At 50.3% G+C, this 15,990-nt stretch overlaps 1 protein-coding gene across 10 annotated transcripts in view; it reads left to right on the forward strand.

Annotated features, from left to right (window-relative positions):
* LOC138865006 (TLE family member 5-like) overlaps positions 1-15,990 on the forward strand; it is a 122,160-nt gene that overhangs the window by 24,283 nt on the left and 81,887 nt on the right. For all 10 annotated transcript variants that reach the window (XM_070133685.1, XM_070133688.1, XM_070133687.1 and 7 more), the window contains exon 3: positions 2,120-2,214. In XM_070133685.1, coding sequence (XP_069989786.1) covers positions 2,120-2,214 — 95 coding nt within the window. The remainder of the gene's footprint in view (positions 1-2,119; positions 2,215-15,990) is intronic.

Genomic DNA, 15,990 nt, shown 5'->3' on the forward strand with positions numbered 1-15,990 from the left:
GAGGTGGATTGGGTCTCTGTGGAGGGTGGGGGAGGTGGATTGGGTCTTTGTGGGGGGTGGGGTGGGGTGGGGGGTGGAGGGGAGGTCTCGGTCTCGTTTGGGTGTTTTTTTCCCGTCTGAGTTCGATTTTTTTTTGTGTGTGTGTGTTTTGGTGTTAATGGTCTTGTTTGGATTTTTTTCTGGAGGTCTTTTCGGTCTCTCACTGTCTCTCTCTCTCTCTCTCTCTCTCTCTCTCTCTCTCTCTCTCTCTCTCTCTCTCTCTCTCTCTCTCTCTCTCTCTCTCTCTCTCTCTTTCTCTGTCTTTCTCTCTCCTCTGTCTTTCTCTTTCTCTCTCTCTCTCTGTCTTTCTCTTTCTCGTCCCCTCTCTCTCTCTCTGTCTTTCCCTTTCTTTATCTCTCTTTCTTTCTTTCTTTCGCCCTTTCTCTTTCTTTCTTTCGCCCTTTCTCTTTCTTTGTTTCTTTCTTTCGCCCTTTCTTTCTTTCTTTCTTTCTCTTTCTCTTTCTCTTTCTCTTTCTCTGTCTGTCTCTGTCTCTCTCTGTCTCTGTCTGTCTCTGTCTCTCTCTCTCTCTCCCTCTCCCTCTCCCTCTCCCTCTCCCTCTCCCTCTCCCTCTCCCTCTCCCTCTCTCTGCAAACAGTTAACCATTATAATTAATTTGCTGTTTGATTTGATCTGATTCTCTTTCGCATTTCCAAAATTGTTTAATTTTTGGCTTCGATTATTTACAGGATGTCTGTGGTTAAGCGGGTTTTCAGAGAATATAATTGTTTATTTATTTTTTTTTTTAGATTTTAACTTTTTTACATGGAAATTAGGACCGACGTTATCATTAAATATTAAAAACAAGTTGGGCAGCGAGTGCGCCTTGATTATGTTGTTTATGAGTTTGTTTAATTGCGTTTGGATTCTGTTCGATGAGGCTGTTTATGAGGCGATTCCGAAGTTATAGAGCTTGTGGTGAGATGGTGATTGTGGTGAAGACATTGGTGATGATTGTGGTAGCTTGATGATGGTGATGATAGTGGTGTTAAATTGCATTAGCATTGGTGATAATTGTTGTTATGTTGTTGTTGTTATTATTATTATTATTATTATTATTATTATTATTATTATTATTATTATGTTATTATTGTTATTATTATTATTATTATTTTGTTTTATTATTATTATTATCAAGGGTAATATAACTACAACTGCTTCTCCTACTATTATCAGTGTTGTTATTTTAATACTCTCTCACTCGTGCCAAAGTTTTTTTTTTCTCTGTTTTTTTTTTCCTTCTCATTTTCTCTGCTGATTTTGTTTTCCGTCGGCCATTGCCTCGCCTTAGTGTCGCGAGAGGTGGCGCTGGGAACGGGGACTAAGTATTATTATTACTTGCAGGTGTCTCGTGAAAGGTGTGGGGAGGGGGAGGGGGTTGGGGGGAAGGTGGTGGGGGTAGGTGGGGGTAGGTTGGTCGAAGGGGGGGAAGAGGAGAGGTTGGGGGAGGGTAGGGGGAAGGGTGGTCGGAGGGGGGAAAGAGGAGAGGTTGGGGGAGGGTGGGGGGAAAGGTGGTCGGAGGGGGGAAAGAGGAGAGGTTGGGGGAGGGTGGGGGGAAGGGTGGTCGGAGGTAGGGGTACGGGGAGGAGGGGAAGGGGAAGGGTAGAGGGTACTTGACAACTCTTCTTGTTTTACAAGGTAACTAGATTAAGTGGGATTTTCTTTAGCATTTTAATCACCCGAGCATGCTGTAACGCTCATGGGGTAAAGTTACGTGGAGAGGGGGATGAGCGGGAGGTGGGGTGGTGTGGGGGGGAAGGGAAGGGGGTGGGGGCGTCACGTGCCCAGTCCCCCTCCCTCTCTCTCTCTCTACATACCTGCGTCTGACATGTCTGTCTCTTTCTTTTTTCTCTTTCTATATATATTCTCTCCTTTTCCATTTTTGATCATATTTATCTTTTATATTTATCATTCCTTATCTCTCTCCTCATTCTCCTCTTACCCACCCCCTCCCCATCCCCATCCCCACAATCCCCCTTCTTTTTTTTTGCCCATCTGACAACCCCCTACCCATCCCCCTACCCCTCCCCCCTCCCCCCTCAGCAGCTGACCCCAGTAACCCTTCCTCTCTGTCTCTTGCAGGGACCCCAGCCCGGCCAGCCCTTCAAGTTCACCGTGTCCGAATCCTGTGATCGGATGAAGGAGGAATTCAACTTCTTGCAAGCACAGTATCACAAGTAAGTGTTCGTTCGTTTGTTTGTTTGTTTGTTTTTAGTGTGTGGATTTTGTTTTTGTTTTTTCGTTTTTGTGTGTGTTTGGGTTGGGTTGGGTTGGTGTTCGTGTGTGTGTTCGTGTGTGTGTGTTCGTGTGTGTGTTCGTGTGTGTGTTCGTGTGTGTGTGTGTGTGTGTGTGTGTGTGTGTGTGTGTGTGTGTGTGTGTGTGTGTGTGTGTGTGTGTGTGTGTGTGTGTGTGTGTGTGTGTGTGCGTGTGTGTGTGTGTGTGTCTCGATGTGGGTGGGTGTGTTATGACTCTATATTTATTCATGTTTATGGATAGTCTTTCGCGCAATTAGTGTGTGTATATATTTTACATGCAATTAGCATCTGCGTTTGTGATGAAGCAACTTTTGGTCTGAACGCGATACACTTTGTTTGCATACGAAATGCTTCACAGACACACACACGCACGCACGCACACGCACACGCACACGCACACGCACACACACACACACACACACACACACACACACACACACACACACACACACACACACGTAAACGCACGCACACACACACACACACACACACACACACACACACACACACACACACACACACACACACACACACACACACACACACACACACACACACACACACACACACACACACACACACACACACACACACACACACACATAGTAAACCGACCAGAACGGGACCAAGTGTGCGCGTAGATCATGAAAGCCGCCCATTGAGCTGCTGTGGGTGGGCGGGGTGTGGGCGTATGGGCGTGTGGTCCTCACGTACACGCTGTCGGTACGAGCGAGGGCGGGGGAGACAACCTGCGGGAGGGCGGGAGGGTAGGGATGGGGAGGAGAGGGAGGGGTGTATGGGTGGTTAGTGGTGAAGGAGAGAGGGAGATAGAGATAGAGATAGATAGATAGATAGACAGAGAGAGAGAGAGAGAGTGAGAGAGAGAGAGAGAGAAAGAGAGAAAGAGAGAAAGAGAGAAAGAGAGAAAGAGAGAAGAGAGAGAAAGAGAGAGGGAGAGAAAGAGAGAGGGAGAGAGAGAGAGAGAGAGAGGAAAGAGAGTGAGAGAGAAGGAACAAAAGAAAGGAAAATCAAAGAGAAGAGGAAGTGACTAGGGAGGGGAAAAGAGACAGAGAGAGAGAGAGAGCAAAGGATGACGATGATAGGAAGGAAGGAAGGGAGGAAAGAGAGGAAACGCACAACGAGGCAGATCGCGGGGGTAACACCTGTTTAAGTCAAACACGGCAGTCACGGTGATCAGGCTCCCCCCACCCCTACCCCCCTCCTCCCCCTCCCCCAATAACCCCCACCCCCCTCCTCCCCCACTTAGGCGGCCACCATGACTGAGGCGTTTATCATCCACGCGCATGATATACTGTTTCCGGATTTGCAGCCGCGTGTGTGCGTGTCCGTGAGGAGGAGGGGGAGGGAGAGGGAGAGGGAGAGGGAGAGGGAGAGATAGATAGGTAGGTAGAGAGAGAGAGGGAGAGGGAGAGATAGATAGGTAGGTAGAGAAAGAGAGGGAGAGCGAGAGATAGGTAGGTAGGTAGAGAGAGAGAGAGAGAGAGAGAGAGAGAGAGAGAGAGAGAGAGAGAGAGAGAGAGAGAGAGAGAGAGAGAGAGAGAGAGATAAAGATAAAGATAAAGATAGATAAAGGAGAAGGAAAGGGAAGGAAAAAGAGAGAGAGGTAGGCAACTCCTTGTACGAGTATTTGTGTATGCACGCCTGTACATATGATAGGCAAGAGCCTTCCCAATCAATTTACCCACCCTCCCCTCTCCCCCTCCCCTTCCTCCCTCCCTTCCTCCCTCCCCCCCTCCAAAAAAAAAAAAGAAAAAAGAGAAAAAAATGCGCCAGCCATTAAGTCAGGAAACAGGTCCAAATGGCGGGAAGTATTAGGCAACAACACACCTCGCCGCGTGATGTTGCAGCCCGATAAGCCACCACTTCGGCTCCGCTCCTACTGAGCAAGGGGACGATAACCGCGCCTGCTTAAAACCGATCGCGGGAGAGTGGGGGGGGAAAAAAGAGAGAGAGAAAAGAGAGGGAGAGTTGGAGTGGGAGAGGGAGGGTTGAGGGTGAGGGTGAGGGTGAGGGTGAGGGTGAGGGTGAGGGTGAGGGGGAAGAAGGGGGAGAGGGAGAAGGAGAGGGAGAGGAGGAAGGAGAAGAAGAAGGAAAAGAAGGAAAAGAAAAGAAGGAAACGAAGGGAAAGAAAGGGAGAGAGAGAGAGAGAGAGAACGAAAGAAAGAAAGAAAGAAAGAAAGAGACTAGAAATAAGAACCAAGAAACAAGAAAAAAAACTAATACAGTCGACAACCAAAAACCCAAAAAACGAAAACAAAACAAAAACAAAACACGAAACAAAACCCCGGCAAGACACGCCGAGCCCGACCGAGCCCCGATCCCGAACTTGCCTGCCAGAGGGACGATAATTTCCTAATTAGTTTTACCTCCCTCGGTACTTGATTTTATCGCACGCCGGTTGATAAGCTCATCCCGGTTTAAACTTTTAATGACCCTAATGCTGTTAAATAGCCCGGACGGGGGATGAGTTTCCGCTGCGGCAGGGAGAAAGGGAGATGGGGGGAGGGGGGGGAGAAACAGAGGTGGGAGGGGAGGGGAGGGGAGGGGGTGAGGGTGAGGGTGAGGGTGAGAAAGAGAGATGAGGGGGGGAGAGGGAGAGGGTGAGGGAGAAGAGAAAGAGGTAGAGGTAATGATAGATGTTGGTGTAGATGGATAGGTTGGTAGATAGGGAGAGGGAGAGGGAGGGATGGAGAGAGGGAGAGGGAGAGGGAGGGAGAGGTAGGGAGAGCGAGAGAGAGACCGACAGCGACCGAGAGACCGAGAGACCGAGCGAGCGAGCGAGCGAGCGAAGGCGCCCAGACAAAACGTGTTATGATAATGGTCTCCGTGATCCCGCGTTGGCTGAGCACCGCTCGACTCCGCCCCCTTCCCTGCTAACCCGAGCGCCTTTTCGCTACCTGCGAATTACGCAGCGACTCGTTCTGTCGTCAGCGCCCGGCCGACAGGTGTGCACGTCAACCGCAACCGGCGGAGGTGTCAGGTGTTACGCTTTTATTACGGTGATTGTCACGACGATTCGTCACGCGCCAAATACCGTCACGCTGTGGAGTCGCGTCGGTGGCGGCGGCGGCGTCGGCGGCAGCGGTGGCGGCGGCGGCGGAGGTGCGGTTACGGTGGCGCTTCCTGTCATTTGGTCGAGCCCTGTCGGAGATGCGTTTTTCCCTTTTTTGTGTGTCGTTTTCCCCTTTGTAGTGACACCTGCGATCGTCACGTAATTGTCGGGTGTGTGTTCTGATTTTTTCCCTCTCTTTTACACGTTTTTTTTTTCTTTTTTGTCCATCTCGTAAAAGCTGTGTTATTGACTGACGAGAAGGTCGGGCTAATCGGGGACCAAATTCCTCTCTTTTGTGTGTGTGTGTGTGTGTGTGTGTGTGTGTGTGTGTGTGTGTGTGTGTGTGTGTGTGTGTGTGTGTGTGTGTGTGTGTGTGTGTGTGTGTGTGTGTGTGTGTGCGTGTGTGTCTGTGTGTCTGTGTGCGTGTGCGATTAGTTAGGATACTTAAAGTGGTAATAGAAAATATACTTGTTGCGACAGATGGTGTAAGTGCTAGCAGCTGGCTTTAAGGTGGTTCAGTAGATGGGCCTGAGAGAGAGAGAGAGAGAGAGAGAGAGAGAGAGAGAGAGAGAGAGAGAGAGAGAGAGAGAGAGAGAGAGAGAGAGAGAGAGCATAGATATAGAGAAAGACATAGACAGATAAATAGAGAGAGAGAGAGAGAAAGAGAGAGAGGGGGAAGCCAGAGCCTTGGAATTACACAGTAGGCCTATGCGGTAGGTCTAGTGCCTTTTAAGTCTTGTGGGGAAGCGGGGGGAGGGGAGGGGGGAGGGTTAGAGAATGAGTGAGAAAAAACGGAACAAGTTGAAAAAAGGGAGAACAAAAAACTATGCTAAAAATATATATATATATATATATATATATATATATATATATATATATATATATATATATATATATATAATAGAAAACATTGTAAATAGGAACTGGAGGCGGATAGAAGGAAAGAGATGAGAAAAGAACGAAAGAAAAAAAGTAAAGGTTGATAATAGGGACAGGAAGTGACAACAGGCATGTTTATAGTGAAGGGGGAAGAAAGGGGCGTGGTCTGCCTAAGGGAAATAGGTAGGAATTGATGGAGGGGGAAAAGGGAGGGAGGTAGGGGAAGGGGAAGGGGGAAGGGGAAGGGGCGGAGGTGTATTGGTAGGGGTTAATGGAATTAAGTCTTTTTATTCTCTCTCTCTCTCTCTCTCTCTCTCTCTCTCTCTCTCTCTCTCTCTCTCTCTCTCTCTCTCTCTCTCTCTCTCTCTCTCTCTCTCTCTCCCTCCCTCCCTCCTCCTCCCTCCCTCCCTCCCTCCCTCCCTCCCTCCCTCTCCCTCCCTCTCCCTCCCTCTCCCTCTCCCTCTCCCTCTCTCACTTTCTTTCTTTCTCTTCTCTTCTTTTCTCTTTCGCTTTACTTTCCTTATCTTTTTCATTCGTTTTTCCCCTCTCTCCTTTTTATCTTTTACTTCGCAGAATACAAGGAAGAAGGAAGAAAAGAAGTAACGGAAAGGAAGGAATGAAAAAAGAATGATTTGCGAAAGAGAGAAGGACGATGGGAGGTGATAAGAAAAGGGAAAATAAGCGTGATAAAAAGGAAGAGAATAAAAAAAGAGAAAACGAAGGAAATTGGGAAAATAAGGAACAGGATCTGAAAGAAATGAAACAAGAAAAATAGTTTTAAAAAGGAGGAGAGAGAAAACTGAAGAGAAATGAGAAGAGAGTAAAAAATAAAAGAATGCCAACGAAATTGTGGTAGAAAAGAAGGGAAAATGTAAAGAGAGAGAGAGAGAGAGAGAGAGAGAGAGAGAGAATGAATAAAAGAGAATAGAGGAAAGGAAGAATAGTAGGAGGGAAGTAGAGAGGGGAAGGAGAGAGAGAGGAGGAAGGAAAGGGGGAGAGGGGGGGAAGTTACCGCATCCTCCCCCTCCCCCTCCCAATCCCCCCTCCTCCCCCTCCCCCTCCTCCCCCTCCTCCCCCTCCTCCCCCATCTCCCGTGGTGGAAAATGTCACAGGTGTGTTTGCTCTTGTCCCAGAAAATGGGTTTGCGGGGGTGCGGGCGCGGGCGGATGCGGGCGGATGTGGCTGACAGTGTGTTCAGTGAGACGGTGATGTGTGTGTGTGTTGGGGGTGGGAGGAGGGTGGGAAGGGGAGGATGGAGGAGGGAGGAGAGGGAGAGGAGGATGGGTGGGAAGGAGAGAGGGGACGGTGGGGTGGGGGTAAGGGGAGGAGGATGGGGTGGGATGGGAGGATGGGGTGGGAGGGGAGAATGGGAAGGGGAGACGGGAGGGAGGTAGGGGGAAGGGGGGGAGGAGAGGAGGGAGGAGGGAGGGAAAGGGAGTACGTTATGGAGCTTGGACTTGTTGACTGGCGGTTCAGTGTAAACAATAAAATGAAGAAGACTTGGAGTGGGGTTGACGGAAAGAGGCAGGGAAGGAAGGGAGGAGGGAGGGAGGAAGGGAAGGAAGGGAGGGAGGGAGGGAGGGAAGGAGGGAAGGAAGGAGGGAAAGAAGGGACGGAAGGAAGAGAGGTAGGAAGGAAGGAAAGGAAGGGAAGGAAGGGAGGGAGGAAGGGAAGGTTGGACGAAGGAAGGAAGGAAGGAGGGAGGAATGCAGTCGAGGGGAGAGGAAGAGGGTGAAGGGGAGATTGCCGCGGAGGGGAGACGATAAAAGGAAATGAGAAAGGAGAAATGAAAAGAGAAAAAAGAATAACAACGGGGAATAAAGCTCACGAGGTATATTTCCGGTGAAAAAAAGAAAGAAAGAAAAAATGAGTTGGCATTTTGTTCGCGGAGAAGAAGAAGAGAGAGAGAGAGAAAGAGAGAGAGAAAGAGAGAGAGGGAGAGAGAGAGAAAGAGAGAGAGAAAGAGAGAGAGAAAGAGAGAGAGAAAGAGAGAGAGAAGAGAGAGAAAGAGAGAGAAGAAAGAGAGAAAGAGAAAGAGAGAGAAATGAGAGAGAAAGAGAGTAGAGAAAGAGAGAGAGAAAGAGCTCACGAGAGAAATTTCCGAGAGAGAAAGAGAGAGAAAAAGAGAGAGAGAAGAAGAAGAGAGAGAGAGAGAAAGAGAAAGAGAAAGAGAGAGAGGGAGAGAGAGAGAGAGAGAGAGAGAGAGAGAGAGAGAATATGTGGAAGAAAACCCAAGAATGTTGACAAAAGTTATTGAGCGCGGCAACCTGTACACTCGGCTCTCGCTTGTGTTGTTCACGGAGAGACGGCAGACACGGGGCTCTTTCGCTCGCTCTCTCTCGCTCGTTTCTCTCTCTCTCTATGTCTGTTTCTGTGTCTTCTTTGTTTTTTTTGTCTTTCTCGTTTTCTTTTTCTTTCTTTCTTTCTTTCGTTCTCTTTCTTTTTTTCTTTCGCTCTCTCTTTCTTTCTTTCTCTCTCTCTCTCTCTCTCTCTCTCTCTCTCTCTCTCTCTCTCTCTCTCTCTCTCTCTCTCTCTCTCTCCCTGTCTCCCTGCCTCCCTCTCTCCCCCTCACCCCCTTCCTCTCCCTCACCCCCCTTCCTCTCCTCACCCCCTTCCTCTCCTCACCCCCTCCCTCCCTCTCACCCTCCCTCTCCCTCTCACTCTCCCTCTCTCTCTCCCTCTCCCTCTCTCCCTCTCTCCCTCTCTCCCTCTCCCTCCCTCTCTCCTTCCCTCCCTCCCTCCCTCCCTCCCTCCCTTCTCGAGGCGTCGCGACTTCTTGAAGGATGTAATCGCTGTGCTTCGGGGATTATCCGCGGCTGTAAATCATCAACTTTAGGTCCAGCTCCTCCTCGCCCTCCTTGTCTTCCTTCGCTCCTCCTTGTGGCCCTTTTCGTCCTTCGTCTTGTCGTCTTCCTTCACTTTTTTTAATTCGTTCTCTTGCGTCTTGCTTTTCTTCCTTCTTCGTCGTCGTGTTTAATTTTCTTCGTTGTTTCTTTTGTTGTGTTTTTTTTTCTTCTTCCTTGGTTCTTCCTCTGTCTTGTGTTCTTCCTCCATCCCTCCCTCTTCCACCTTTCCTTCCTTCTCCCTCCCTCCTCCACCTTCCTCCCTTCCCTCTCCCTCCTTCCTTCCTTCCTTCCCCCTCCCTCCCTCCCTCCCTCCCTCCTTCCTCCCTCCTTCCTCCCTCCCCTCCTCCTTCCTCCCTCCCTTCTTCCTCCCTCCCTCCCTCCTCCTTCCCTCCTCCCCGCGGAATCCCATCATCGCGGCGCCATATTTCCTCTCATCTTATCGGCTCCGACATCAACATAATTCAATGCAAATTACCAGCCACGCTAAACGGCCGTGAATAAGCCCCGGCCAGCGCATCTGCCCGGCCTCTGTTATTATTCTCGGCTGCTCGGGGTGGTTCGCCCGCCCCCTCACGCCCTCCCCTCCCTCCCTCCCTCCCTCCCTCGCCGTGCCCGCGCCCCTCACACGCCCCTCTCCCTCCCTCCCTCTCGCCGTGCCCGCGCCCCTCTCCCTCCCTCTCTCGCTGTGCCCACGCCCATCACACCCTCCCCTGCCCACGCCCTGGTTTCGGGACGCCCACCCCGCTCCCTTCTTCTTCTCGAGCTTTGGGGATTGTCTCCTCCTCCTCCTCCCTCCTCCTTCTCCTCCTCCTTCTCCTCCTTTCCCTCACCTCCATATTCACCCATCCTCTCCCTGTCATCTTCCTCCTTCTCCTCCTTTCCCTCACCTCCATATTCACCCATCCTCTCCCTGTCATCTTCTTCTCTGCCTTATGCTCTTCTCCCCCCTCCCTTCCTCTCTCCCCCTACCCCCTTGGAACCGCCCCCTGACACCCCCAACTGGAAGTATCCCTATTATTACCCTCATTAATTACGGGGATGGGGGGGGGGGGAGGGCGGAACGAGAGGAGATAATGGAGAGAGTGAGGGAAGAAAGGAGGTTAAAAAGGAAGGAGAAGAGAAAAAAAAAAGATGGAAAGATTTTCATATGGGTTTTGAGATCTCTTTCGCCGAATTCTCCTCTCACTCACTCCCTTCCTCCGCTTCCTCCTTCTTCTTCTGTTCTTTCTCTTTCGCTTCTTCTTCTTTCTCCTCTTCCTCTTCGCTTTCATCTTTCTCTGTCTCCGTATCCTCCCCCTGATCCATCTCCATCTCGTTCCTCCTCGCATCCTTCCTCCCTTCCCCTCCTCCTACATCTCCTCCCTCTCCTCCACTCTCTCCTTCCCTCCCGTCCCCCTTTCCTCCCTTCCGCCTTCTCTTCATCTCCCCTCCTCTATCTCCTCCCCTCCCTTCTCCTCCCTCTCTCCTCCCTACCTCCCCTCCCCCCTTCCCTTCTCCATCTCCTCCCCTTCCTTGCTCCTCCACCTCTCCCTTCCCTCCCCCACTCCCTCTCCCTGCTCCTCCCTTTCTCCACCTCTCCCTCCCTTGCCCCCTTCCTCCACCCCCTCTACCTCTCCCTCCCTTGCCCACCCCTCCCTTGCTCCTCCACCTCTCCCTCCCTACTTCCCCTCCCCTCCGCTCCCTTCTCCTCCCCTCCTCCACCCCCTCTCCACCCCCTGCTCCTCCGCCTCCCGCCCTCCAGCTCAAGAGATTGAAATCCTCGGACGCGTTCTCGCCCAAAACTCCCGAGGAGAAGTCTTCATCTGCTCGATCGGGAAACGCGTTGGATTTTGATGTATTTTTACTCTCTCGAGCGGCCATTCTCCTTCGTCTTGGGGCTTTTTCTCGTTTCTCTCGTTTTTTTTTTTTGATAAATCATTACGAGTCTTTTAAGAGGAGGTGGCTAAGAGAGGAGGAGGGAGGGAGGGGGAGGTGGAGGGGGAGAGGGAAGGAGGGGGAGAGGGAAGGAGGGGGGGGAGGAGGAGGAGGGAGGAGAGGAGGGGGAAGGAGGAGGAGGAGGGAGGAAGGAGGAGGGAGGAGGAGGGGGAAGGAGGAGGAAGGAGGGGAGGAGGAAGGGGGGGGAGGAGGAAGGAGGGGAGGAGGAAGGGGAGGAGGAGGAGGAAGAGGAAGAGGAAGAGGAGGAGAAGGAGGAGGAGGAGGAGGAGGAGGGAGTAGGAGGATACATATATATATATATATATATATATATATATATATATATATATATATATATGTATATATACATTTTTTGTTATAATGAATTGCAGCGATGGGCTTCATTCTCTCTCTCTCTCCCTCTGCACCTGTTTGCCTGGCGCTTTGCCTGCTCGCCCGCCCTGCTTGACTTTTTCCGCCCCCCCCCCCCTCCCCCCTCCCCCCCTTTGCTTTGCCTGATTGCCTGGCCGCCCCGAGTATGCTGCCTGGACGAGGAGGCAAAAAAAAAAAAAAAAAAAAAAATGCTCTGTAACGAAGGCGAATTGAAGAAGATAATGCTCCGGTTGGCTTAGTGGGCGGGGAAAGGGGGGGGAAGGGGGTGGAGGTGGGGAGGAAGGGGGTGGAGGTGGGAGGGAGGAGGGAGGTGGGGGAAGGGAGAGGAGGGGGGAGGAGGGAGGAGGGATGTGGAAGGGAGAGAAGGGGGAAGGGGAGGAGGGAGGAGGGACGTGGGCGGGGGAAGGGGGGAAGGGGGGAGGGGAGGATGAGGTACGGGCTTGATACACGGTGGAAATAACACCCTGGACCGGACTCTTGCTGTTAAAATCACCGCCTCTTTTTGGAGAAAGGTGGGGGTTGGGGAGGGGAGGTCTTGATTGTGGGATTCTCTCTTTCTCGTTCTCTTATTTTGATTTATTTATTTATTTTTGTCTCGTTCTCTTTGTGTTTTCGATTTCTTTTTATTTCGTACTTTTATTTTTTTTTTCATTTTCTCTTTCTCTCTCTATCTATCTCAATCTCGCTCTCACTCTCTCTTTCTCTTTCTCTTTCTCTCCCCGCTGTCCGTTTTTTATTTCACTCCTGTATCATGAAGCAAATATGTTTTTCTTTTTATCTTCTTCCTCTCTCTCATTTTCTCCCCCTATTAGTTGTAATTACGCGCGAAGGAAGGAAGGATGAAACACAACCGATGATAAAGCGTGAAAAGTCACACATGGCGGAGAGAGGGAGAGGGGGAGAGGGAGGGAGGGAGAAGGTGGGAGAGGGGGAGAGGGGGAGAAGGAGAGAGGGGGAGATGGAGAGAGGGAGGGAGGGAGAGGGGGAGAGGGAGAGAGAGAGAGAAAGAGAAAGAGAAAGAGACACCGCCTTCCCCTCTCCCTTTCTTCCTTTCCACATTCCCTCTCTCCCTCCTTCGCTCCAAACTCTCTGCTTCCCAATACTTGAGCTTCTCCTTCCTCGGGAATATTCGAGAAATTGTCTGGTATTGTTTTTCGTTTTATTTTTAGGCGTCCATTTTCCTTCCCGCGTCGTAAGCGTTCAATATTTGTTCATTTTCCTTTGTGGTTGCGGCGGGGAACAAGAACGTGTGCCCCTCTCTCCGTCTCTCTTTGTCTGTCTCTGTCTGTCTGTCTGTCTGTTCGTCTCTGTGTCTGTGCCTCTACTTTTATCTCTATTTCTATCTCTCTCTGTCTTTGCCTCTCTCTCTCTCTCTCTCTCTCTCTCTCTCTCTCTCTCTCTCTCTCTCTCTCTCTCTCTCTCTCTCTCTCTCTCTCTCTCTCGGGTTTGTAATTAGGGCAGCCTAACCTTTACAACGTTCGATAATGCCAAGTTCCGGTCCGTTTCAATTACACTCTTTTTCTTTTCATCTTTTTTTTTTGACAATGAAATGTTACGCGACTGTGTCCCTGTAATCTGTAATATTGTGTAAAACAAAGATACGGTTAATGTACGTTTACACGTAGTCGGGCACGCACGCACTCAGGTTCACACTCAAGTTCACACTCTCATGTACACATACACGTACACACACTCACATGTACACACACTAACATTTAAGGACTCACATGCTCTCACATTCACACAGAAACACACAAACACACACACACACACACACACACACACACACACACACACACACACACACACACACACACACACACACACACACACACACACACAGACGTTTATACATTCGGACTCACTCACCTGAAATTAACAGGCTGAATCAACACGAAAAAGCAGCAAAAAAGATGTTAAGATTAATTTTCTTTCATTTTTATCAAGTTCTGATTCATTCTTTGTTCATCTCTTCCTTCTTCTTCCTTCTTTTCTCTGCCTTTATTCCTCGTTTTTTTCTGTCTTCTTTAATTCTTCTCTTTCTCACTACCTCATTCCCTTCCTATCTTTCCCACTCCTTCCCTCTCTTTCTCCCTCTCTCCCTTCCCTCTCACCCTCTCACGTAATCAGCTCCCAACCTTGCTCCTTCCTCCCCTCCCTCCCCTTCCCTTCCCTCCTTCCCTCCTCCCCATCCCTCCCTCCCTTCCCTTCCCCCCTTCCCTCCCTTCCCTCCCCCTTCCCTCTTCTCCCTTCCCCTTCCCTTCATCTCCCTTCCCTCTCCTTCCCTCCTTTCCCTTTCCTTCCTTCTTCCCTCCCTTCCCTTCCCCCTTCCTCCCCTTCCCCTCCCCTTCCCCTTCTTCCCACCCCAGCTATTATGAAAAAAGCTATCACCACTCATTGCGGGCAAGTCTGTAATTTTGGTGGTGTGAGTGTGTGCTTGCAAGGGGGTGTGGGGGGTGTAGGAGGGGGTTGAGGTTGCGGGGGTAGTGGGGGGGTAGGGGTTGGGGAGGTGGGGTAGTGGGGTGGGAGAGGGTGGGGAGGTGGGTAGTGGGGGGTTGAGAGGGTGGGGGAAGGGGTGGGGTATGGGCAGGGGATCCAGATGACGAGGGGGGAGATGGGGAGAGGTTGAAAGGACGGGGAGGTGGGGGAGGTGGGGTGGCTTGAGGTTGGGGGGGGCTATTGCTTGGGTAGGGGTGATGGGGTTGCGTGCGTGCTGTCCTTGTAGTAATAATAGCATAATAGCTGGCTAGCCGGGAGACGGGTGGCCGGCCCAGTCGTGGCAGACAGGCAGATAGACAGGCAGGCGGGCGGGGTGGGGTGGGGGGTGGGGGTGGGTGCAAGCAGACGCTAGGCAATCAGGAAGAGAGGGCGAGGGAGGGAGGGAGGAAAGCGGGAAGGGAGAATTACAGGCGGGAAAGAGACAAAGAAAATGTTAGCAGAGACATCCAGGCAGACATTCAGACAGGCAGACAGATAGACAGGCAGACAGACATACATACAGACATCCAGGCAGACATTTAGACAGGCAGACAGACATACATACATACATACAGACAGACAGACAGACAGACAGACAGACAGACAGACAGACAGACAGACAGACAGACAGACAGACACAGACAGACAGTCAGACGGACATACAGACACAGACATTCAGACACGTGTATCAACAAACAAACAAGTAGACAGACAAAAATCATAAAAAAAAAAAATCATCGAAAAAAAATCCTCCCCCTCTTACCCTCCCCCCCCCCCCTCTTCCGGCCCCTCACCCGCATGAGGCAGCGAAGCCAGCGAGTGTGCTTGACAACCTCCCATATTTCCTGCCTCATGGAAAACCTCATGGCCGAATTTGCCATGCGGGGGGGGGGGGGGGGTGCGCGCGCGTGATTCACCTGTGCATGACTTGATCTATGTCACAGTTCCGCCCGCTCGTCCGTCACGGCTTGTGGGTGGTCTTTGTACGTGGGTCGGCGGTCGTAGATGTCTAAATTTAGTGTCTAAATTCGGGATATAACTTTTCTTTTTTAATCTTTTTTCTGTTTCTTTATCTTTATTTTTGCTTGCGTTGGTTCGTGGTGTTTTGTATTTTGTATTTGTGTTTTGTGTGTTTTTTAGATTTTTAGATTCTCATTCTCTCATTCTCTCATTCTCTCTCTCTCTCTCTCTCTCTCTCTCTCTCTCTCTCTCTATATATATATATATATATATATATATATATATATATTTTCTCTCTTTTTCTCTCTCTCTTTCTCTTTCTCTCTCTCTCTCTCTCTTATTTCCATTCTCTCTCATTCTTTCTTCCCCCCTCTCTCTCCTTCCCTTCCTCCCTTCAACCCTGTATATTGTTAATCTCCGTATTAGAAAGTGTTATACACAGCGTTAGGATAATTGAAGGCTGGAGATTTTTATATATATCCAACACCCCCTCCTCCTCCCTCCTCGCCCCCCCCTCCCCCTTCCTCCTTGCCCCCACTCCCCCCTCCTGTCTTGGCTTACCCCTTCCACCTGTTATGTTTTCTTTTTTTCTTGTTTTCCCCTTTCTCTATTTGTTAATTCTGTCTTTACTTTTCATTTTCATTTTCCATCTCTTGGTGTTTTTATATTCTCTCTGTCTCTGTCTCTGTCTGTCTCTGTATCAGTCTGTCTGTCTCTGGCTCTGTCTGTTTCTCTCTCTCTCTCTCTCTCTCTCTCTCTCTCTCTCTCTCTCTCTCTCTCTCTCTCTCTCTCTCTCTCTCTCTCTCTCTCTCTCTCTCTCTCTTTATCTCTCACTCACTCTCTCTCGGTCTCTCATCTCTCTCTCTCTCTCTCTCTCTCTCTCTCTCTCTCTCTCTCTCTCTCTCTCTCTCTCTCTCCCTCCTCCCTCCCTCCCTCCCTCCCTCCCTCCCTCCCTCCTCCCTCCCTCCCTCCCTCTCCCCTCCTCCCTCCCTCTCTCTCCCTCCTTCCCTCTCCCTCCCTCCCCCTCCTCCTCCTCTCCCTCTCCCTCTCCCTCTCCCTCTCCCTCTCTCTCTCTCTATTGTCCATTTATCTTTCTACATTTTTTATTTTTATGTACCACCTCCTGCCTCACTTCTTGCTTCTCCTTTGGGTAAT

Source organism: Penaeus vannamei, chromosome 19 (assembly GCF_042767895.1).
Source record: "Penaeus vannamei isolate JL-2024 chromosome 19, ASM4276789v1, whole genome shotgun sequence".
In the NCBI taxonomy this organism is placed as follows: domain Eukaryota; kingdom Metazoa; phylum Arthropoda; class Malacostraca; order Decapoda; family Penaeidae; genus Penaeus; species Penaeus vannamei.